General features: G+C 54.3%; 1 protein-coding gene across 4 annotated transcripts in view; it reads left to right on the top strand.

Annotated features, from left to right (window-relative positions):
* The window catches only part of LDLRAP1 (low density lipoprotein receptor adaptor protein 1), a 47,735-nt gene that overhangs the window by 16,428 nt on the left and 7,388 nt on the right, over positions 1-23,919 (top strand). Inside the window, exons 5-9 of one of the 4 annotated variants that reach the window (XM_032759370.2) lie at positions 2,868-2,940; positions 3,294-3,377; positions 3,884-4,014; positions 5,384-5,418; positions 7,054-12,800. In XM_032759370.2, coding sequence (XP_032615261.1) covers positions 2,868-2,940; positions 3,294-3,377; positions 3,884-4,014; positions 5,384-5,418; positions 7,054-7,198 — 468 coding nt within the window. In that variant the 3' untranslated portion in view covers positions 7,199-12,800. The other 3 variants (XM_032759372.2, XM_032759373.2, XM_032759371.2) reach the window with 3 other exon arrangements.

A 23,919-nucleotide genomic window follows, 5' to 3' on the forward strand; every position in this document is an offset into this window, starting at 1 on the left:
GGCTAAGTGGAAGTGTTCTTGGGGGAGGCAGGAGATGGAATAGCTGTGTCAGCCTCCGCACCTGCTGGCAGCTCTGCCACAGAGGTTTGGCACCGTGTGTCCTGGCCTGAGCCATGGAGAAAACATCCAAGGCGGTAGAGAACAGCCCAGCTTCCGTACCTGGAAACCAGGGGGGCTTAGTTCTGGGGTGGTAGTAAATCTCACTAACTTCCCTGAAGTTAGAGTCAGTGAGACTTCCTTGAGACAGACACCTTGAATGGGGCTTTGAAGGCTGAGGAGCCAGGAGGAGTTTGCCAGGCCGAGAGAAGGGGGTGGGGTGGTGGGTGGGGAGTGCACACCAGCACGGGATTAACACACGTGCAAGCGCAGAGGGGCGAAGCGAAATGGTTCCCCTGGGGTGGGTGGTGAGGCAGCTTCCGTTTGCGGCAGGCCTTGAATCAGGATGTTGAGGGCCTTGAATCGGGATGTTGACAAAACGTCACTCATTGTGGCTGGGGGCCTCCACATCCCTACTCTTCCTGGCTGGGCTGCCGGAATGAGTTCATGACCCATTCAGGTTGGGGGAGAAGGGCTCCTTTCTACATCACCCACCAGTCAGTTCAACTCTGGGGCAGCACAGCCACCCCAGGTCTCCCCTCCTTGGTGCTGCTGGGCACAGCCAGCACAGGGTTCCTCCAGGGAATCCCTTCCATCTGCCCAACCGGGAGGCCTCTGGGCTCCAAAGTGAAGGTGTCGTGCAGGTGCTGGGCCTGGGCTGATGATAGGCAAAGTGCTACCCCCATTTCCACCCAGGCAGTGCGGGGCCGGGCTGCTCCCTCCCCCATGACCATTGGCATCTTGGAGTGATCGTTGTGCAAGGTTTATGCTTCTGGGGCAGCAGGGCTGCTGGGGGGCACGTGGCTGTCTTGGTCCGAGTTTTTGGCCCCTCTTGAGCCGTGAGCAGCCTGATTCCTGGGAACAAGGAATGTGAAAAACTGGGCAAGGTAGCATCCAGTCAGGATAATAAGGCAGACCCGAAGGCCAGAGGCAGTCAGGAGGGGCGGGCATCCCGCCTGGGCAGGCCCAAGCAGTCCCTCCACCTAATGCTGGTCCTCGGATTCCTGCAGCCACCCCAGGAAGCAGGGCCCACCCCACTCCCAGTCCCTGCCCAGCCTGGGCTTGCAGCCACCTGCACACATCCACCTCTTGGGTTGTATTCAGTTTAACTTACAGCTTGGAACTTCAGGGCAAAAGGGTAGGAATGTATGCAAGTGAACAAGCAGATTTATGCAACGACAGTCTAAGCTTGTGTCTCCAAGGTTCCAGCAGGCTTAAATAACGGCGTTTTCATATCCCTGCCACACTGGGTGACCAGCCCTTGCTTGGGTGGATAGTGATCTGACTTGGGCTGGTAATTAGCTCATATTTTTAGTTCGTGGGCAATTCTCAATGGTAACTGGGTCTGTTAAACTTGATTCAGAGATGACAGCTTAAATTGTAAACAGCTGCGAAGAGTTTCATACCTAATTACCATATTTAAGTTTTGCCATAAAGTGCCTGTACTTCCATCAAAAATGTAAATGTTGGAGACATTCAAATGAGGTTTTATACTTTTGTGAAGTTTAATTGGCACGGATCAGTCAGTTTGTTTAGGAATTTTTAATATTTTTTTAAAAGGAGTTTTAAAGGCAGTGACCACAGGTCCATTTCTCAATTAAATAGAGTTGTCTGGGGGAGGCCAGGGAGTGGGGCTGAGGCTGGCGAGGCCTGAACTTGTAGACTTGAAAGAGGCTGGTGCTTTCTTCTCTCAGCCAGGGCTTCAGAAGGAAGCTAGATGTTTCCGGCTATAGCTACGAACTCTGGGACTTCCACTCTCAGAAGCTGAGCTGATTAACCCTGGACTGGAATGGCTGAGAGAGGAAGGTGTTGAGATGAATATGGGCTGGGGATAGGTCCTGGCTGGAATGAGGCCTGTGCCTCAGATGAATGTAATTCACCCAGTATTGTTGCCACCTCTGGGAGGCATTGGCCTGCTCTGGAGGGCAGGGGTGTTCAGATTGATTCTTGCTTTTAGGGTGCACACAGCTGGGGGAAACACAGGCAGGGGAGCCAGTGACACTTTCACATGCATGGTGCCAGAGGGAGGTGGGTGGGGCTAGAGGAGTCTGGGAGTGGTGACAAGAGAGAGGTGGTGACATCTGAGTTGGGTTTGGAGGGGGGGGGGGGGGAGTTCCCCTGGGGTGAAGGGCCAAGGTATGGCCCTTCCTTACAGGTGGGTTATAGCACTGACCGGTTTTGGTCCCCGGGCCTTCATTGACATCTTGCTCCTATCAGGAAATTGACAAGCCTTCTACTCTCTTTGTGGGATCCAGTTATAATCCCAACCAGAACCTAACTTTCACCTCTCTGGCTGTGGCTCATTTGGGGCAATGGCTGGGCCCTTCCAATTCTGGCTTTTCTGTTCTCCAATTCCAAGGGCTAATAAGTCCACAGGTAATTAGGGATAGCTTCTTGTAGGAAGTAAGCCTCACAGTTCATTGAATTTAGGGAAGCCCAAAGGGGAAGGAAAAGACATGGAGAAGAACAGCCTTTGCAGGCAGGGGCCCTAGGGTGAGGGTGAGAACTTTGGTGAGGCCAGAGATGGTAAAGATGGGGCCCCTACTGCCTCTGCGAGGCTGTGGTCTTATGACACCCCAGGCTGCTTTGGAGACCTGGGAAGGGCCAGGACCCTGCTCTGCCCAGCAGGCATTCCAGAGCCTGGGATGGAGCTGCAGAAGCTGCAGGGAGGGAGCCAGGGGGCCTGGCCTGGAGTCCCCAGCCCTCCAGTGCAGACTTGCTCTGCCCTGGCTGATACAGCACCCCTCCCCATCCCCACTTCCTGTTTTCAGGCTCAGGCTGTTACCCTCACCGTAGCCCAGGCCTTCAAAGTCGCCTTTGAGTTTTGGCAGGTGTCCAAAGAAGGTGAGCCTTTGCATCTACATTGTGGGTGTGGTGGGAGGTGGGGAGACACATAAAGGCCCTGGGGTCAGACCTGGACCAACTTCCTGCCTCATCACCCACCTGGCTTGTGACTGTGAGCAGGTCCCTTCACTGCTCGGAGTCTCGGTTTTCCCGTCTGAAAAATGGGAACAGCCGTCTCCCTCCCCAAGGGTGCTTGTGAGGATTAACTGACATCCGAAAGGTTTCTTTCCTCCCAGCTGGAAACCTGAAACTGCCCCTTGAGATTGGCCACGGCTAATCACCCCTGCCCAGTGATTGCCGGGGACAGACTGCTGGGGTCTGAGGCTCCAACATGTTGTGCCTTGGTCCTGCAGAGAAAGAGAAGAGGGACAAAGCCAGCCAAGAGGGAGGGGACGTCCTGGGGGCCCGCCGAGACTGCACCCCCGCCTTGAAGAGCTGTGAGTCCTGACGGGGAAGGGGGATTGGCCATGCGGTGTTGGGGTTGCGCTTCACCCAGGGGGTCCCGCTCCTGCCTGGGCTGGGACAGCCTCTTGGTTTTTCACTTTTGTTTTGTTAAATAAATAATACACGTTCATTACAGATCAATTAGAAAATGTAGATAAGGGGAAGAAGTAACTCATTTTAGTACATTTTCTTCTAGATATGTCCCTATGCAAATATGTAAATATGTGTCTATCTTTCTATATACTTAACATACTATTGTGTGGTTGCTTAAGAAAACTTAACTATTGTGAATATAAAAGTTTCAGTCTAAGCCATTAGTCAGGTTCTCGCTCTGTGGGCAGCCGCGCATCTGCCGTGAGGAGGTGCCAGGGCCGGGCTCTGCTGGGAGGCCTGGGCAAGGTCACATCAGAGGGGAGGGTCAGGGCCAGGACAGCCCAGGGAGGGGGCCAGGAAGGAAGAGGCTGATCTCCCACTGACAGCCTGACCGGATCCCTCACAGTGGTCGCCACTGGGAACCTGCTGGACTTAGAGGAGACGGCTAAGGCCCCGCTGTCCACGGTCAGCGCCAACACCACCAACATGGACGAGGTGCCGCGGCCACAAGCCTTGAGTGGCAGCAGTGTCGTCTGGGTGAGTGATTGTGTGGCCAGCAGATCGGTGATCCTCAGCCTGACCTCTGGGTGAGCCTGGGGCTGCTCCAGGGACCAGGCCCTGGGACCCGTGACTTGTGGGCCTCTGGGAGGACCAGACCCAGCCCGGTAGTGCCCAGGCCCAGGATAGGGGATGAACAATGTCCCTTTTGAACCTGAGGCTTCGTCCCCAACAGGCTTGGCTCCCAGCACAGCTGTCTCCTCACAATGCTTGGCCTCTTGGCCTGAGCGTCCACGGCTCTGCCCACCACAAGACCAGCCAAAGGCGTCCTTGTTCTTGACGTGGCAGAGCTCGCTCCTGGCACCCCTCCCCCTCAGCCGCCTGAATGAGGACCCAGAGACTCGAGCAGTCACCAGCTTGGTCCCTGACTCCCTCAGGGACTCAGGGCAGGCCCCCGACCTCTCTGTCTCAGCTTTTTCATCTCAGTGAGGGTGATGACCTCCGCCAACAGAATCTCCCCGAGGAGCCTGAAATTTAACTTTAATTTTTCATTTGTAAATAATTTCAGACTGTGTTACAAAAGTAGTACAAAGAATTCCTGTTCACCGTTCATCCAGATTCCCCAATTGTTAACATCTTGCATGACCACATTACACTGGTCAGAATCAGGAAACAAACACGATACTGTGCTGTTATATAATCTATAGAACTTACACATTTCTCCAGGTGCCCCTTCAGTGTCCTGTTTCTGGCCAAGGATCCATTGCAGAATAACATGTTAACTTGTCGTCTCTAATTTTTAAAAATCTGGGTACTGGGGGCTCCCCTGGTGTCCCTCGAGCCTGTTCTCCACTGTTCGGGAACCACCCCTGCCACTTGCCCATCCTCACCAGGAGGCCATGGAGGGACCTCACCCGTCGCTTTTCTGCTGAGGCTGTGGGACTCCTGGCATCAGTTATCCCTCATGAGCTTGGAATTTTGGCTTGGCTTTTGGAAGTAATTGAAGGCAAGAAAACTTCCTTCCCCACCCTCTTCCTTTTGGAATTTGAAAGCCATAGAAGTCATCGAGTCCAATGCCCTCCTATTACGGAAGGAAAAGCTGAGTTTCAAAGAGCAGTGACTTGCCCAAGGTCTCACGGGCAGGTAGTGTGGAGCAGGGCGCTGAACCCACCTGGGTCTCCAGACACCCTAGGACATGCCCTTTCTCCTCTCCCACGTCTCCAGCTTTGGGTCCTTGGGCTGAGATGCCGACGAGGCACCCAGGCAGGAGGACTGCCTGAGGCCGTGCCTCCAGGTGCCCACCCTGAGCTTGTGTCCTGAGTCTCTGTAGCTTACCCAGGGCTGGGACAAGCCCCAACTGTGAGCTCCCCCAAACATAGTTCTTATCTGCTGCTTTGTTTTCCCCAAGGAGCTGGATGATGGCCTGGATGAAGCATTTTCGAGGTAACGCGAGCTTCCTGTGCTGGGCAGGGGGCCTGGCATGCGTGCGTGGGCTGGCCCTGCCGCTCTTTCCCTTGGGGACCTTTGCCCTGATTAAGAACACGAGCCACTCGGACCCCCTCCAGAGCAACAGTCCCATCCCTCCACTCAAATGCTTCCAGGGGCAGGGAGCTCACTGTCTGGGGAGGAAACCCCTTCCAGCGTTGTCCAGAGCTGTTAGAAAGTTCTTACTGTTGAGTCAAAAACTATTCCTAGTGGCTGCTCTGCCGAAGTCTGAGCTGAGCGAAACACACTGCAGCTCAAGTTGATTTCCTCCGACTGGCGTGGCCTTCAAAAATGGGCTTTTTTTTACAGGCTTTGCTCCCTCCAGAGGTCTGTGTTTATGAACAGGGGGAGGGAGAAAGTGCTTAATGAAGCTCGTGGAGCGTTCCATAGCAGAGAAGGTCAGGCACAGTGAGGAGGTGTTTTGGTATAGCCTTTGGTGGCACTTCCCCGTTTTCCCAGGGGCCATCCTTGTGGCCCCCTGCAGCTTGGGGATATGCCATGGAGAAGGCTGTGGCTGAGGAGAGGCCTGGGCAGGTCAGGGCTCCGAGCCCTGGGTCCCCGTCTGTCAGGCCTCCCTTTCTCCCTTGAGACCCTCAGCAGCCTCCTACAGCCCTCCCACATCAGGGGCTTTGTTTGGGGTTGGGGTCAGCGATTTTTGGTCCAGCGGGTGAGGACAGAGTCCGGGTCTTTGCCCTCCTGCCTCCTCCTTCCTCTTCCTTGCCTCCTTCTTGCCAGGGACTGGTGGAAACCCCTTGGTCCAGCCTGGGGCGAGGGCAACACCTTCCCTGCCTCACTGGCTGACTACACCCGTCCTCTGAAGAAAATCTTTTGTTTGCTTTTTCCACATTATTTTGAGCATCATGTGCCCTTTATTAACAGTTTTGAAAATCAGCAAAGCATTAAACAGAAAGTAACACCATCCCATAATCCCACAGCCTAGAGTTTAGGGCTTAATTCATGCTAATCCTATACATATACATTATTTTGCATTGATCAGCTCATCGTATTTGCATTTTGGGATCCTGATTTTTCACTTAACAGCGATGTGTCAGAAGCATTGCTCCAGGCTGTTAAAAGCTCCTCATAAACACCTCTTCCATTGACTGCCTAACATTCTCTTAAGGGAAGCGGCTATACTTTACTTGGCTCCCCCCTATTCTTTTGGACATGTAGGTTGTCTCCCTTTGTAAATTTATTTTTCGAACAGCATGGTGTTGACACAGTTATAGCCAAAGAATCTTCCGTGTTCCCTCCCACAGCTTGTTCTCCACCCCACCCCCAACCCTGCTGCTCCCTTTACCAGCTCTGCCCCTTCTCCTCTTTCCTGGGCATGTCCTGGCTAAGCTGGGGCACGGAGTGGGTGCTCTGGCCTTTCCCGGGGGTGGGTGCGCCGCTGGCTGCCCCTGACTTTTCTGAGCTGTTTGACTCTCAAGGGGAGGTGCTTTGATCTGAGGCTCCTCCACCTCCCCTGCACCTGGGGCTTCCTTCTTGGGCCCCGTGCCCTGCTGTTCCCCACTGGTGCCCCCTCGCATCTGACCCTGGGGTGCACCAGCCCTCACCCAGGCTCTCGGCTCACACAGCTCTGCCTTGCAGGCTTGCCCAGTCTCGGACGAACCCTCAGGTCTTGGACACTGGCCTGACAGCCCAGGACATGCATTACGCCCAGTGCCTCTCGCCTGTCGACTGGGACAAGCCTGACAGCAGTGGCACAGAGCAGGATGACCTCTTCAGCTTCTGAGGGCCCGGGGCCAGCCAGACACAAGTGGCCCTGACACGTGACGGACCAAAGCCACCTGCTGCGGGGGAGCCGGTTCCGGGACCTGCCCGCCACCTCTCCCCGCCCTGAGCACTGTCAGCCTGAAGATCAGAGCTGCAGCCAGTCAGGCAGGGGAGAGATTTTTTTTTGAAGCCCTGCTCTTTCTCTGAGAACCAAAAGATGCCTTGAATATTTATTCAGTGACTTCTGGCTTATGCTCGGAAGCCAGTCTGCGTCAGGCACGTCTCCTGCTGCGTGACATGTGCAGTGCTGTAATCGGCTCCCCCTTGCTGTCTGGAGCAAGCTCTGTCCTGGCTGTGGGTATCAGGACTGTGACCAAAGCATTTCTAGTCCCTTCTCTCTTTCTAAGGACTCACATTTCCCTGGGGGCATCCTGCTTCCTGAAAGCCGTTGGATTTCAGTGATTTCCCCCCCACTCCCCAGCACAGGAGAGCACCCACAGCCTCAGAAGAGGAATGTGTCCTCCTGCTCTGCTTCCTCAGGGCCCAGCAGGCGGGGTTTGAGCCCTGGATCCCAGGCTTTTAGAGACCAAGGGGCAGCTCCTGACCAAAGACGATACAGCTTGGCACTTTAAAGCATTAACAGCAGGTGTGACCCTGAGGGCTCCTCCATGGTGCTGCATCGAATCCAACTTTCCTTCTGTCCTTCCTCCAGGAGAAGGGGCCAAAGGTCCCTGTGGATGGTCTCCACCTGTGCTTGGAACCAGTGTAACTGGCTGCTCCCTGCTCCCAGGGACTGACACGGGGATCATCTCTGTGCCACCCTCCGTCGGGCCCCTCCCTGCCTTCTCCCCTCCACGCAAGGCTGTGCTCTTCCTCTGGTTTCTGTGTGTCCGTTTGAGTGTCTGTGCCCCACCTCCCCATACTTCCTGGGATGATGTGTGAAACCTGACACCTAGATTTATTTGGAAATATTCTGTGACCACTTTACAGATGAGGAAACTGAGGCCTCAAGCGTGGAGGGGTAGAGTGAAGAGTAGAACCCAGGTCTGATGCCAAAGCTGCTTGCTTCTCTGCCTCCTCACGCAACTCACACCTCCTTTTCTTCTAGCTTTGTTGTCCTCCCAGGAACCAAAAAACCCCAGCTATTTTCTGACCAAAATGTGTTTCATAACAAACCATCTGGTGCCTTTCCACACAGAACTGGCAGGAGCCTCGTGTCCTGCTAGCTGTCTCTCTTGTTGATTTCCGTGAAAATGCAAGTGTTTGAAGTCTGCTCATTCCGAGGGTGAAACAAAATCCAACCCTGTCAGAATCACGCTGTTCTCTTCGCTGACACTGTGACCCTAGGTCGGGACATACCAGCAGCAATCTGTCTTTAGAATCTCTTTCCTTCCTCCCCTTCTGCCCCCGTGGGGCTCCTGGCATCCTGGAAGCCAGCAAAGCCTCCAGCGTCTTTGCCATCCTGAGGTGCCTCCCAGTGGCCTGGCTTGTCGGAGCAAGTTTCATCAGCCCTAGGGGAAACCACGGCCCTCCTGGGAACCTCCTTACCTGGAGTAACCGGACACCTTAGACGGAGGTGCCTGAGGGTGGGGTGGGATTTGTAGGGTCATTATCAGAACACGAGGATAACTTCCTTGCCCCAGCTCTGTAGCCACCTCCTTGGCACCGGCCTCTGTATTTGTCCTAAGGCGGCGGCGTGGGTGACGCCTGACACATGCCGGCCTTGGCACGAGGGGGGCCAGGGGTTCTGAGAAGCACTGCCCTGTGAGAGCCACACTGGCCTTCGTCTCCATCTCTCGTTGACGGGCTGTCCGTGTGCCTCCTGTGTGTCTGCAGACAAGTCTTGCTGTGCTTTATTTGTGAAACTTTAATGAGGAAAAAACAAATAATAAATGTTCTCATTTTGAAACGCAAGCAGCGCTCATCAGGCGGAGAAGACCGTCGGCAGCGTCCGGTGGCTTCTGCTCTTTGGGAATGGCAGCAGCAGTGACCACAGGCTGGGTGGGGCTGCGCACCCGGGGGCAGCACTGAGTGGGGGTGATGGTCTTAGGTTCCTGGGGTTGAAGGCCCAGTGGGGCCCCCTTTTCACCCAGCAGCTGGGTGTGTGTGTGATGAGGTCACCTCTGGATGACTCACAGAGGCCACACCAGGGATCCGGTGCATCGGCTGAAGCGTCTGAGAGCCCGGGCGGGGGACCCTGGCCAGGGGCTGTGAGTCCCCTGCAATGTGCATGAGGTTGTGTACGTGTCCACGTGGGCGTTTTCCCCAGGGAGGATGGCCATTCTTTCCATCACTTTTTGGACTGCAACACTTTCTCATTCCACAGACTTGCTCCAGGCTGAACGTGCACTGGGCCTGGGTCTCAGTACTGGGGACAGGGGTCCAGGTGTGGCCCAGATGAACTCAGAATGTGTGGTTTCAGTGTGTTGGGGGATGGTGGCAAGTATTTCAGTGTCTTGGGAGACTCAGGGTCTAGCCCTAGCTCTGCCACTTGGAGGCTGTGACACTTGATCAGTCACCTCTTGAGCCTTGATTTTCCCATCTGAAAATGGTGCAATGACCTGCCTGCTTTTTACCACCCTGGGTTTTGTGTGACTCAGCGGTGACCATCATCACATTGTTGGTGGAACACTTGTGCATTCAGGTTATCTCAGAACTAAAGGCAACTGGAACTCAATATGTTTAAAAATGGCAAAGTAAAATTGTTAGTAACCGTTGTTAACTGAGCTCTTACTACGTGCCAAGGGTTGTGCTAAGCTCTGCACCATGTTGGAACGGTTGTGCTGAGCCCAGATAGCAGATGGCATTAGCTCCCGTTACTGCTGAGGACACTGGGCTGGGAGAGGAAGGCAGCTGTGCTTCAAGTCCTGGGCAGGGCCACAGCTGAGCCGCCGACCTGTGTGACCCTTACTTACCCCGCCATGTCCTGGCTTCCCAGGAGTCCAGTCTGGCCATATGCTGCCCGAGACCACCTGTTGACCTGTGCGGTGACCCTCACAGAAGGGCCACTCTTCGGAGACTCCCCAGGCCTCTGCCCCTCAGCTGTGGCTTGTGGGGGTCCCCTTGGACATGTATCTCTTTATCCCTTTCAAACGGTGATATTTTAAGTGCCCAGAACCCAGAGGCAGAGCCCTCGTATCAGCATCAGGCTGACTCCCTGTGAATTCTCAGTGGTTCATGGATGACTAAGAAATTTTCCCTTCTTCTTTCCCTCATAATCTGAAAAGACACCCAACAAGTTCATCTTTCAGTTTAAATTTGGCCAATGTCTTTAGTCTCCGGATGTCTCGGATTATGAATCCTGAGCACCAGCCATCTGCTCTTTCATGCATAAGGGATGAAGCCAGGGAGAACAAAGTCGCCTTTCAGATTTGATGTGACCTTCAGCTTCACTGGGTGGATGTTGGGGTCTTCTGTCCCAGGAAGAGATCCCATCCCGTGTAAATCTCTCTGGGGACTTTTCAACAAGCCTGGCTAGGGAATAGGGGCAGATTCGCATCCTGGTTGCGGGCTTGGGGCCTGGTCTTCCTCCAGCCTCCCTCCCCCGACCATTCCCAGGTACTGATCAGAAGAGGTGCCCGTTTGTATATTAAGTAACCCGGCCGGGCATGGTGGCTCACACCTGTAATCCCAGCACTTTGGGAGGCCGAGGCGGGCGGATCACGAGGTCTGGAGATCGAGACCACGGTGAAACCCCGTCTCTACTAAAAATACAAAAAATTAGCCAGGCGTGGTGGTGGGTGCCTGTAATCCCAGCTACTTGGGAGGCTGAGGCAGGAGAATGGCGTGAACCCGGGAGCTGGAGCTTGCAGTGAGCCGAGATCGCGCCACTGCACTCCAGCCTGGGCAACAGAATGAGACTCCTTCTCAAAAAAAAAATAAATAAATAAAATGAAGAAGTAACCCTTGGGCCTGTTAGGTCTTTTGCACCTAACACCGGTGATACTAGTCCTTGCAACCTCACACGCTACCAGGTAGGTGGTCCTAGTCCCGTTTTCCTGATGAGGCAGCTGAGGGTGAAGGAGGATCAACAAGTTGACCAAAGTCTCACATCCACTCAGGGGGATCTGGGATTTGAACCCTGCTCTCTGACCCCACTGTACAGTGCCTCTCCGTGCAGATCAAGGCAAGCCCCAACCCAGCTGCCGTGCCCTGCTCTGCCTCGCCAGCAGCCCCAGCTACCACGGAAGACACTGGAAGCTGCTGGCCAGTGGTTGTCTCCACAGGCAGAGGCTGACTTCCTAGCTAGACACCAGAGCAGATCCCACTTCTTCCCCAGTGGCTGCCCTTTGAGGCCACTTCTCTGGACATGCCTAGTTTAGAACTCCACAGGGGTGTGTCATTGCACTGAGACCCTGCTTTGTCCCCAGTGGCATTGCCCAGCCTGCCAGTGGCGCCCACAGTGTTGGTGCCCCTCAGAGAAGGAAGGCTTCCTCTGGAAGGTGAATGCCAGCCTCGGAAGGGCAGGAATGAGGGTGCACATCTTGAACACCAGCAGCATCCACACATACCAGCTAGTTTAAGCTGCTGCACGGTGCCTGTGCTTGTAGGTATTAGCCCATTTTAGAGATGATACTAAGGCCTGTGGAGGTTAGGTGATCAGCCAGCCTCACACAGCTGTTGGGAGGCAGGCCTGGGACTCAGAGCCTGTGTGTTCTCCACTGTGCTGGGTGGCCCTGCCTCTGCAGGTCACTTGGGACCTTGGCAAATCAGGATGACCTTGCTTGCTTAGGAACTTCTGAACCCAGCCCAGAGTAACCTTAGCCAAGTGTCCAGCACAGAGGTACTGGATCAGATGGTGCATTTGTGGCCAGGACAGATGTGGGCTGTGTCGTTAATCCTTGTTGCCAGACAGCAATTCTGACTGCACCTGCTGAGCCCCAGCACGGCCTGTCTCAGGGTGACTGAGGCACAGCTGCCCTTGACCCCCTCGCAGTCCAGGGGTTATAGTTCATGGTGCCCTGGAAAGCTTCCGGGCACGGGCTGGGCTTGCACTAGGCCAGCGGGACATTGGAAGTCAGAGCTGAGGTATGGCAGCTGGGGAAGCCGGGGCAGGCTCCTAGAAGAGGGGCTTATTCCTGCTGGGCATCAAAGGAAGGGTAGAATGGTTGGCGACTGCATGTACTAGTCTGGGAGCTCCCTGAGGACATGCCTGATTCGCCCCATGGCCTCGGTGCCCAGCCTAGCACCTGCACAGAGCAGCCATCAGTGAGTTCATCAGGAGGGGAGAACCAGCCTGGCTCCCATGAGAGCTGTGAGAAAGGGCAGCCCTGGCTCAGCAGGCAGCGCTGGAGTCCCTGCAGCCTGGGGGTCCACTTTGCTGGCTGTCAGACCCATCCTGTGACAGGTCCCCGGTGTGCACTGGGTGCACTGGGCTGAGGCGCTCTGGGTCTCCATCACACACAGCCTGTGGCGCAGCACGCCTGGCCCGGTTTGGTAAAACGTTGTGTGGTTTACCCTCTGCCCCAACCAAGATCTTGGTTTTCATGCTGTCTTCAAAGCGAGATTCTAGAATGTTAGTGCTGGGAGAGCCCCTGATGGTTCCCCAGCCCACCCACTGTGTTTATAATGGGGAGTTGAGGCCTGCAGAGGGCACAGGACTTGCCCAGGACTCACAGGCAGTTAAGAGAGCTGGGATCTGAGCCGTATTTTCCACTGACTCCATGCCCAGTCCTCCATCCACCTGGCGGAAAGGAGAGAGAAGTCCCTCCCACTCTCGCTAGAAGGGGGCCCTGTGCTTTCGGGGAACTGGATGTGATGATGGTAAGACGAGGCTGGAGAAAGGACCTTGGTGGATTCTTGAGCATGTAATGAGCACCAGCTCATCATCCGTCTCTCCACTGTCCCCCTCAAGGGCGCCGAAGTCTCATCTGCAGCTCAGGCTGCTGGCCAGACGCCTAGAAGAGGGGGCATGGAGCTGCGGTTCCGAGTGCAGCCTCTGGGGCCACAGCAGTCAGGACTGGCTTTCAATCTCAGACGGCCGCTTTTTAGCCGCAGAAACAACTTAGTAGCCTGTGCCTCAGTCACCTGTTAAATAGGATAAAGGTGTAGTCCAGAGAGGGGCTGCTTTTCGGGGCAGGGGGAGGTCAGATGGGGGTGGGGAAGACCAGTCTCTCCCGAAGGGTAAGGCCCACCCAGGGCAGCCGAGGTGAGGAAGAGACAAGTTGTGTCCTACCAGCTCCCCTGATGCACTCAGGTGCACACTCAGGCCCCGCCATGTTGAGACCACCACGTTACGCCCTCAGGAAAAACTCAACAAACTCCACTGTCTAGCCAGGAAAGCATTCCAGTCTAGCTGTTTCCAGTAGGAAGGAGATTTAGTGAAAAGCGCCAGATCACAAAAGCCCTGGCAGGGAGAGGGTGCAGGTGGTCCCTGCAGGGGCTCAGGGATCTGGCAGCTGCTGCTCCTATAGGTCCCAGTGGCTGCATCCTGGGGCAGAGCTGGCTGGAAGCTGCTGGCAAGGGAAGTTGGGAAGAGGTGGTTTGCAGGCATCCAGCCCTTGAGGCTCAGGCGGGCACAGGGAAGGGAAGGGAAATGGTGCTGAGATGCAGCAGACCCCCTGGCACCCTGCCACCCCGACACTGTTGGGGGGCAGGGAGGGTAAAAGAGCTGAGGGAGGTTAGCCCCGGGAAAACTTGGCTGCCACGCCTACTATTTCGGGAGCTGTGCCGAGGCTTCGCACACGTTATGTAATCCTTAGGATAGCCACGTGAGGCCATGAACTGACCTGATGGAGCTGTGAAAAGCTAGGACAGCACCCCAGGGCTATTTCACATGGGCGGGGCCTGCTCCTGCCTCTCCCTGAGCCAGGCTCGGGTCAAGGGTCATTCATCCAATGCCCAGCGATTGAGTGCCTACCACATGCCAGGATGCATGCCAGGCACCTGGAACATGACAGCAAACAAAACAGCAGAAATCCCCATCGTCATAGAGCTGACGCTCCCCCAAATATATATACATATTTGTAAATACGTAAAAATAGGTGTGGTGTGAGCACTCCAAAGGAAAAAGGGCAGGGGAGGGGATGGGGAGTGGCCTGGCCGGCAGCGCTGCTGCACCTGGGGTGGTTGGCGTTGGACAGAGTGCTGGAGGAGGTAGGGACGCCCCAGAGAAAGGGCACCTGAGAGGGCAAAGAACAAGCACAAAGCCCCAGGATTGCAGTTTGGAATGTGCGAAGGGCAGGAGGAGGTCTGAGGCTGGAGAGGAGGGAGGAAGGAGGTGAACTGGGAAATGGGCTCGGAGCAGGTGCAGGCCTGGACCACAGGGCGGTGGCAAGGCTCCGACCTGCTGTGCGGGGCTCAGTGTGGGGTCTTGAGGACACAAAGGTTGCACAGCCAGGGGCAATGCAGAGACTGAGGCTCTAGGAGACAGAGGCTGTCATCCAGGGTCAGGCCCAAGAGACAGCAACCTCCGGGCTTGCAAGCGGGCAGATGGAAGGTTGAAAAGGCAACACCGAGTCCTCCTGCTCTGTTGTCTGAGTGGGGGCTTCCAGGTTTGTTGAAGAAAAGGATGTGTGCATGGCCAGATGCCTGGGTCTGGTGGCAGTCCCAAATCTGTGTGTCGGGAGCGCTGTGGGTGTCTGTGGGCCTCTGGCAGTAGCCTGAGTCAGAGATTGGTGTACCCCCGTGTGATATGGAGGGCTGGTGTCTCTTGGTCCCTGCCAGCCGAGCAAGAGGCTGATGCAGCGAGTGTTCCGGGCATGCTATATGATTTCTCTGGGTGTGCATGAGTGAGCCTGTGTTGGCTCTGTGGGCCTGTATGTGTCAGGAGCGTGTAGACCTGAAGGTCTGTACATGAGTCGAGGGTGAGAGGCCTGTGTGTTTCCTTGTACGTCCGTGGGTTCCTGCTTGTCCATGGTGGGCAGCAGTGAGGGGTGTCTTTGACTTTGGCCTGTCATTGTCTGTTTCATGCTCTCTTGACATTCCATAGCTCAGCTCTAGTTCTTGGAACGAATGGAAACAGACAGCCTCCAGGACCCAGTGGGACTGGCCTGTGCTTCTTGGGTACTTGGGTTCAGGGTCTCCTCCCCAGGGGTCTCTGACAGCTGAGGTAGGGATGACTCACCATCCCGGTCCCCAAATGCAGTGCTTTAAACTCAGAGACCCTTTCTTCTGGCCACAAGGCTGGACCAGGGCTCTCACCACCCGGGTGGGAAGACTGCATGTTGTTTGGGCCTTGCCAGCCCCAAGGAAGAGTCAGATCTCTAAACCTGGGGGCCTCCTGGGAAATCCAGGACTCCAGCACTGTGGAAAGAGCATGGAGATAGAAGTTAGAAGGACCTGGGTTCAAATCCCAGTTTTGGCCAGGCACAGGGGCTCATGCCTGTCATCCAAGCACTTTGGAAGGCTGAGGCAGGTCGATCACTAGAGTCCAGAAATTTGAGACCAACATGAGCAACCTGGAGAAACTCTGTCTCTATTAAAAATTAAAAACAAACAAACAAACAAAAACGAACTGGGCATGGTGGCATGCATCTGTCGTCCCAGCTACTCAGGAGACTGAGGTGGGAAGATCACTTGAGCCTGGAAAGTCAAGGCTGTAGTGAGCTGTGATTGCACCGCTGTACTCCAGCCTTGGCCACAGAATGAGACCCTGTCTTACAAAAACAAACAAACAAACAAAAAGCTCACCCTATCATTTCCTAGTTCCAAAACCTTAGTCAAATGGCTGCTCAGTTTCCTTATCTGCAGAGGCGGGACCGGCGTCTTGGGCCTACTGTGGAGATTAAATGAGCACTGAGTATGTGCCCAGCCCCGGGCTAAGAGCTTTACGCGAACGACCCCATTGGCTCCTCACAACAACTCTCTGGAATGGGTACAGGCCCCATTTTGCAGAAGAGGAAACTGAGGCCCAGAGAGGTGGCGTGACTTGCCCATGGTCACTCAGCTGGGAACGAGTAGAGCCAGGATTTGAACCAGGCAGTCTGACTTCAAAAGCAGCAGCATGAGGCTGGGTGCAGTGGCTCATCCATGTAATCCCAGCACTTTGGGAGGCCAAGGTGAGCGGATCACTTGAGGTCAGGAGTTTGAGACCAGCCTGGCCAACATGGTGAAACCCCATCTCTATTAAAAAAAAAAAAATTGCCAGGTGTGGTGGCAGGTGCCTGTAATCCCAGCTACTTGGGAGGCCAAGGCAGGAAGATCACTTGAATTCAGGAGGCAGAGGTTGCAGTGAGCCGAGATCGTGCCACTGCACTCCAGCCTGGGCAACAGAGTGAGACTCCTCAAAAAAAACAAAAGTAGGCTAGACGCGGTGGCTCACGCCTGTAATTCCAGCACTTTGGGAGGCAAAAGCAGGTGGATCACTTGAGGTTGGGAGTTCAAGACCAGCCTGACCAACATGGAGAAACCCCGTCTCTACTAAAAATACAAAATAAGCCGGGTGTGGTGGCACATGCCTGTAATCCCAGCTACCGGGGAGGCTGAGGCAGGAGAATCACTTGAAACCAGAAGGTGGAGGTTGCAGTGAGCTGAGATGATGCCACTGCGCTCCAGCCTGGTCAACAAGAGTGAAACTCCGTCTCAAAAAAACAAAAAACAAAACTAACAAACAAACAAACAAAAAGTAGCAGTATGAGACAGAGAAAGGAAAGCAGAGCTCCTGGCTTTGGGTGCCCGGCCAGTGGTGGCTGTTACTACTGAGGCTCAGAGAGATGAAGCAACTTGCCACAGGCCACACAGCCAAGAAGGAACGGGGCCAAGATTCAAGGCCAATCCTAACCCAACACACCATCCACTTTATCTTTCACAGAGGCTCTCTCCCACCCCCTCTGGCCTGCCCTTCAATGGAAACTGAGATGGGGCCTAGATTTGGGACTTGGCTAAGGTTGCACAGAAGAAGGCTGCAGGCCCAGGCTTTCTTCCTCTTCAGAGAGCAGGGCTGAGGGGCAGACAGACACCCATATGGTTAGCAAGCCCCCGGTGTAGGCCTGGAGTGGTGGCTGCCCCTCTTGGTGTGGAGGTGACAGCATGGTGCCATCAGGCAGAGGCACTAGGAGTGGCCTGAGAAACAGACCCGAGGAGGAGCCAGCAGTGTGGTTCAGGCCTGCACCTGCTGTCTCTAAGAGCAGAGGAGCTTCTGCCCGGTGCAGGGAGCCTGGGGTGGCTCCATGTGGGAAGGCCTTGGCCGGGCAGTGGATGTCCAGCCAGTGGTTCCCTCCCGTGGCGATGTTCCTGTGAGCGTGGCAGTCGGTCCTAGCCCCACTTAGTCACCCCAGGCAGCAGAGACCCTGTGCCATCCCTGCATCCTGAGAAAGATCGGGAGGAAGCATGTCCCGAACGCTGCTTTATTGCAGTAAGTTTGTGGAATCAGATCATTACATTTAATTAGAATTATTTAATTAGAATCTTAATAAAACAGTAGAGCAGGGGCCGGGCGCAGTGGCTCAAGCCTGTAATCCCAGCACTTTGGGAGGCCGAGGCGGGAGGATCACGAGGTCAGGAGATCGAGACCATCCTGGCTAAGACGGTGAAACCCCGTCTCTACTAAAAATACAAAAAATTAGCCGGGCGTGGTGGCGGGCGCCTGTAGTCCCAGCTACTTGGGAGGCTGAGGCAGGAGAATGGCGTGAACCCAGGAGGTGGAGCTTGCAGTGAGCCGAGATCGCGCCACTGCACTCCAGCCTGGGGGACAGAGCAAGACTCCGTCTCAAAAAAAAAAAAAGAGTAGAGCAGGAAGGAGGCTGATGAACGGAGGTGAAGAGAGCCTTGCTGAGCGTGAGGAGCAGACCCAGCTGGGAGGTGGAATGGGGGAGGGGCTGCCAGGATGCGAGCCTGGATGGCTAGGCAGAGGGGACGTGCCAGGACCACCAGGACCTGGGCTGCGCTTTCCCTGACCTGTTCCTTACCAGGTGGCCCTGGGGGCAGGTCCTGGGCTGGTTTCCTGCCCTCAAGGAACCCGAGGTTCATGCAGGGAACAGACGAGGAGCCAGACAGTTGCCACGCCCAGTGCAGGAGGCAGAGTCACGCCAGCCAGAGATGGGCGTTGAGCCTGGCATGCAGTTAGGAAGGCTTTCTAGAGCAGGGAGGCCTGTGGTGAGACCTCACTGTGTTGAAGTTAGACAAGGAGGGTAAGGGCTCCAAGCAGGTGTGAGGGAAGGCGGAGCATTTGAGGCACCTGGCGGGGACAAGATAGGGTGCATAGCAGAGGCCTGGCGCCGGGTGGCTGGTTCAGGTCCCAGCATCACCGTGAGTTGGCTCTGGCAAGTGACCTGGGCAGGTTATGCCACCCTCAGAGCCTCATCTTCCCCATCTGTAAATGGGGGTGATAGTGGGGCTCTTGTGTGGATGAGAGGAGCTGCAGAGAGCACTTGGAACGGCGCCTAGCACGTGTCAGTGCACGTTCACGAGCTATTGGGACTGTTGTTAGGATTGTCGCGGTGGAGGTCTCCAGCAGGTCATCAGTTACACAGGTCAGGAGCTCGGGGGACATCTGGGCCAGGGACACAGCTCTGTCATCAGTGAAGCGGCAGGTGTGGGTGAGCACCCCCACCTCCATTTGCTCTTTCCTCATTCCCTGAAAAAAAAACCAGTTTTATTCAGAGATCTGACCCCAACAGGGCTCCGGCTCTTCAGGGGACACTGGGAGAGTTATTTCCTCTCTCTCTCTGTCTCTGTCTCCTCAGCACACAAAGAAGCGAGTGACCATTGACTAAAGACAAAAATCAAGCTTTTAAAGAATTAACATTAGTTTTATACAGAAGTCTTGCTGATGACGATAGACAGAGGCCAATGGCCCACAAGCAGCCCTCCTGACAGGGTTTGTCAGACGACTCCGGCACAGCATTTAAGCCCACTGCTGGTACGCAGCTGGTCGAGGTTCAGAAGTGCAAAATCACACGGCAGTTTGGGTGCAGGAGTCCATCTGTGATGGATTACAGAGGCATCATTACTCACCCCGTTAGACATCATTACCTTACGTGTAGGAAAAGGCAAGGACTAGGGTCGTTTATCTTTTTTTTTTTTTTTTTGAGACGGAGTCTCACTCTGTTGTCAGGCTGGAGTGCAGTGGCGCGATCTCAGCTCACTGCAACCTCCGTCCTCCGAGTTCAAGCGATTCTCCTGCCTCAGCCTCCCGAGTAGCTGGGATTACAGGTGCCTGCCACTGCACTCGGCTAATTTTTTGTATTTTTAGTAGATATAGGGTTTCACCTTCTTGGCCAGGCTGGTCTTGAACTCCTGACCTAGTGATCCACCCGCCTCGGCCTCCCAAAGTGCTGGGATTACAGGTGTGAGCCACCGCGCCTGGCCTTTTTTTTTTTTTCTTAAGGTCTCACTCTGTCGCCCAGGCTGGAGTGCAGTGCAGTGGTGTGATCATGGCTCACTGCAGCCTCAACCTCCCCAGCCCAAGCGATCCTTCCACCTCAGCCTGTTGAATAGCTGGGACTACAGGCATACATGCCACTGCACCTGGCTAATTTATATATTTTTTGTAGAGATGAGGTTCCACCGTGTTGCCCAGGCTGGTCTCAGACTCTTGAGCTCAATCAATTCACCCACCTTGGCCTCCCAAAGTGCTGGGATTACAGGTGTGAGCCACTGTGCCTTGTCTGGGGCCATTTATCTTTTAAATAATATAGTAACTCAGGCGAGAGACGTGAGGGTTTGGTCTTTAAAGCATCTTTCTGGAGAGCTGTACGTTGTCACAGAATCAGGGGCTTGTGAAATTACGCTGGCATGCAGAAATGAGAAACATGGCTTCTTAAATTTGTTACTTTGTCTTACGTGACCCATGCTACCCCTGCAGAGGACCAGATCTGGGATGAAGCTCACAGTATGCAGTATGCCACCTTTCCATGTGTGGTTTAAAGCCTTGACTTGTAGCGTTTGTCGATTTCCTAGTATAAATATGGCCACCATGGCCAATGTCAGGCTACCAACATGACATCACTTAACCTGGAGTTAAGATGCACACAGTCTGTTCTTGCAGGGCAGAAAGACCCAGCTCCAGCACCCCACTCCGTGAGGCCAGCCCTGAGAACAGCAGAGCTGGGAGTGAAAAGCACCTGCACACAGATCTGCACCAGGATCCCCCTCCACGGGTGCAGCTTTCTGTTACTTGGGGCCAAATGTGTCCCACACCCTGGAGGGCTGCAGGGCAAGAAGAAAAGAAAACCCAGGAGCAGCCCAGAGGAACTGATAGGATTTATGCAGCAGGCAGAGGAAGAGGAGGCCATGAGCTCTGCTGCCACTGTAATGTGGTGATGCTAAGGGTCAGATTTTACATCTGGTTTTTCACAGACTTAATCCTGCTGCCATAAAAGATAAGAGAATTTTTTTCAGCACAGTTATAGAAAGTTCCTAGGCTCCAGTCTATGCCTTGAGCCAAGAATTTAGGGATTTAAGCTTGTTATTCTTTTTCCTTGAATTGCCCAGTGCCACAGTAGCAGCTACCCCATCTCTGAAATCTTCATGCCATTCATGTGTTCAATAGCAGTGTCGACTCAGACCCTCGAAGCTCTGCCTTCAATGGCGCTTTTTTCCCAGATGGCCACAGGCCATAATTTAATTAATTAATATAACTTAATTAGCTGTTTCACCACTACATACCACAGCTGCTAGATTCTCATCCCTGAACACTAACTGGATTTTCGCTTCCTTCAGCTCTGACTAGACCAGATCGTCATTTCCCCGAGGGTATGGAGCATGAAACCCACCCCCTCCAACTAATTTCCCAACCTGCCAGGTTTCTGAGTTGAAAACAATGGAAACTGACCCTTACTAATTTAAGCAGAAAGGAACTTACTGGAAAGACACCAAGGAGCTCAGGCAATAGGCTGGAGAAGTGGGCTCAGAGAGAGAACAGCTGTCGAGGGAGGCTGGCAGTCAGGACACAAGCAGGGTGCCCCTACAGAAGATGTCTGCTTCTGCCTGTTCTCCGCAGATTCAGGGTAGGCTCCTGGTGGATGGAGTCGGTGTCATGCCTGCTCCTAGCTGACTAGGGTGAACATCAGCTTCTACACGGGAAGACAGAGCTGTCTCCTGTAAGGTTCTCTAGGCTCGAGGCCGGGCGCAGTGGCTCCTGCCTGTAATCCCAGCACTCTGGGAGGCTAAGGAGCACCACTGCACTCCAGCCTGGGTGACAGAATGTCTCTAAAACCAAAAAATTAAATAAAAAACAGGGGGTTTGAATGCTGAGTGAGAAAAAAACAAAACAAAACCAAAAGCCAGAAAATATTCACCTTGGCTAGACACTGTGCTAACATTTGGCTTCATTATCTCAACTTAATCTTCACAATCATTATTATTTTTGAGACAAGGTCTCAAATTGCCCAGGCTGGAGTGCAGTGGCACAATCACAGCTCATTGCAGCCTTGATGTTTCTGGGATCAGGTGATCCTCCCTCCTCAGCCTCCCAAGTAGCTGGGACCACAGGTGTGAGCCACCATACCTGGCTAACTTTTTAATTTTTTTTTGTAGAGATGGAGTCTCACTATGTTGCCCAGGCTGGTCTCGGACTCTTGGTCTCAAGCAGCTCCTGCCTTGGCCTTCCAAAGTGCTGTATTACAGGTGTGAGCCACTGCACCTGGCCCACAATGATCTTTCAAGAGGTGTTGCTTTTATCAACCCCATTTTATAGATGGGGACCAGGCTTTGAGTTTCTTCATCAGTAGTAACCCCAGGCTTTGGGGTACTGCGAGAACCCGGCAGGACACCATGAATCCTGGATGGCTCAGAACCAGGCTCTGGAGGAGTTTCCCTAAATTTAGGCCAGCCTTAGTCTGTTGGCCTTGGCAAAGGCAGGAAGAGCCTGTCTAGACTGAGTACTTCCTAATTCTAGATGTTACTGCCATTGGCCTGCTTGGGGGCCGGTCCTGGACCAAGAGGGTGCCATGCTGGGCTGGAGAGCTTCTCACCAAAAGCAAATGGGGTGTGAGGAACATGTGTTCTCTGCCGGGCCTCAGCACATGGGCAGTCTGTCGTGATGCTCGCTGTAGCCAGCAGCCTGGGGCGGGGGCACTGCTGAGTAAACTAGGAGGGCGGCTGAATTCTGAGAAGCAGAGAGGTAGGTATGGGCCCCTGGCCTCTTGAGCCGGGGAGAGGAGAGGGTTTCTGAAAAAGAGAGATACCGAACAGGGCCCAAGCACTGACACAGGAGACTCCTGTGATGGCTCAGGTCTCCCCCATCGGACCAGGAGTTCCTGAATCCGGGGTTGTCCGTTTCCCTCTTTGGGCTGGAGGCTCCGAAGGGCAGCACTCTCGCTCCTCTGACACATGGGCAGCTCCTGTGTGCAGGGCCCTGTCTCCCACCTCGGGCTGAGGCTTCTGACGGCAGGGTGTCTCTTCCCTCCGACTAGGGCACCTGAAGGGCTAAGTGTTTCAAGACAGCTGTGTCAGCAAAGGCTGCGCAGATTTGAGGAGTGGGACCGGCAGAGCTGGTTGAAACCTGACTATGCCGAAGGGGAAATGGAGACCCCGGGAGGGGCAGGGACCTGCTGAGTGCCTCCCCCAGGCAGTAGCTGACCTGGATCGCATCCCGGTATTCCTGCTGAGGTAGGAGGATTTGGGGTAAGGAGACAAAGCGTGGCCTTAGGAATACAGCCCCCAGAGCCAGGCAGGAGGGGCAGCCCCATAGGGCTCAGGTTCAAGTGTGAGGCTGCCAATACCGCCCCTTGGAAGCGCCTCTGTTGTTCTGTCCTGGATGTTTGAGTCCTTGGCCAGCTTCCTGCCCAACGGTCTCATCTCGCTGAGACGGACAGATGTGCACAGCTGGGGGAGGGGCTTGGTGAAATCCAGCCGTGCCCAGCACAGGCCTGGGCTTCCCAGGGGTGAAACTTTTCTGGGTTCTGGTCCTGATCTCTGCCTTGGCCCTGTTGTGCAGCCCTGGGCAGTGCCATGTCTTCCCCTTGGGCCTCAGTTTTCTTATCTCTCAAATAAGGGAAGCTCTTCATTCTTTCATCAGATATTGACTGAGTTAGTACGTCCTTGGCCCACTGACTCCAATATTTGGGGGTACATTATCCGGTTCTAGGATACTTCCCCCACTCTATTTTAAAATTTATTTCAAAAAATTATGGTAGAATGGTCCAGGCGTGGTGTAATCCCAGCACTTTAGGAGGCCGAGGTGGGTGGATCCCTAGGTCAGGAGATCAAGACCATCCTGGCCAATATGGTGAAACCCCCGCTCTACTAAAAATACAAAACTTAGTCGGGCGTGGTGGCAGGCGCCTGTAGTCCCAGCTACTCAGGAGGCTGAGGCAGGAGAATCGCTTGAACCCGGGAGGTGGAGGTTGCAGTGAGCAGCGATCACGCCACTGCACTCCAGCCTGGGCAACAGAGCGAGACTCCATCTCAAAAAAAAAAAAAAAAATCACCATTTTAACCTTTTTAAGTGTGCAGTTCAATGGCATTACATACACTGACATTGTTGTACAGCCTTCCCCACTGTCTATCTCCAGAACTTTTTCGTCAGCTTAAACTTGAATCCCCCTCCTTTTAAAAATAACAGCTTTATTGTGATATAATTCACATATCATACAACACATTTAAAGTGTACAACGAGCCGGGCATGGTGGCTCATGTCTGTAATCCCAGCACTTTGGGAGGCCGAGGTGGGCGGATTACCTGAGGTCAGAAGTTCGAGACCAGCCTGGGCAACATGGTGAAACCCCGTCTCTACTGAAAATGCCAAAATTAGCCAGGCGTGGTGACGCAGGCCTGTAATCCCAGCTACTTGGGAGGCTGAGGCAGGAGAATCACTTGAACCCGGGAGGCAGAGGTTACAGTGAGCCAAGATCATGC

The sequence above is a fragment of the Hylobates moloch genome, unplaced genomic scaffold (assembly GCF_009828535.3).
Source record: "Hylobates moloch isolate HMO894 unplaced genomic scaffold, HMol_V3 SCAFFOLD_9, whole genome shotgun sequence".
Lineage (NCBI taxonomy): Eukaryota > Metazoa > Chordata > Mammalia > Primates > Hylobatidae > Hylobates > Hylobates moloch.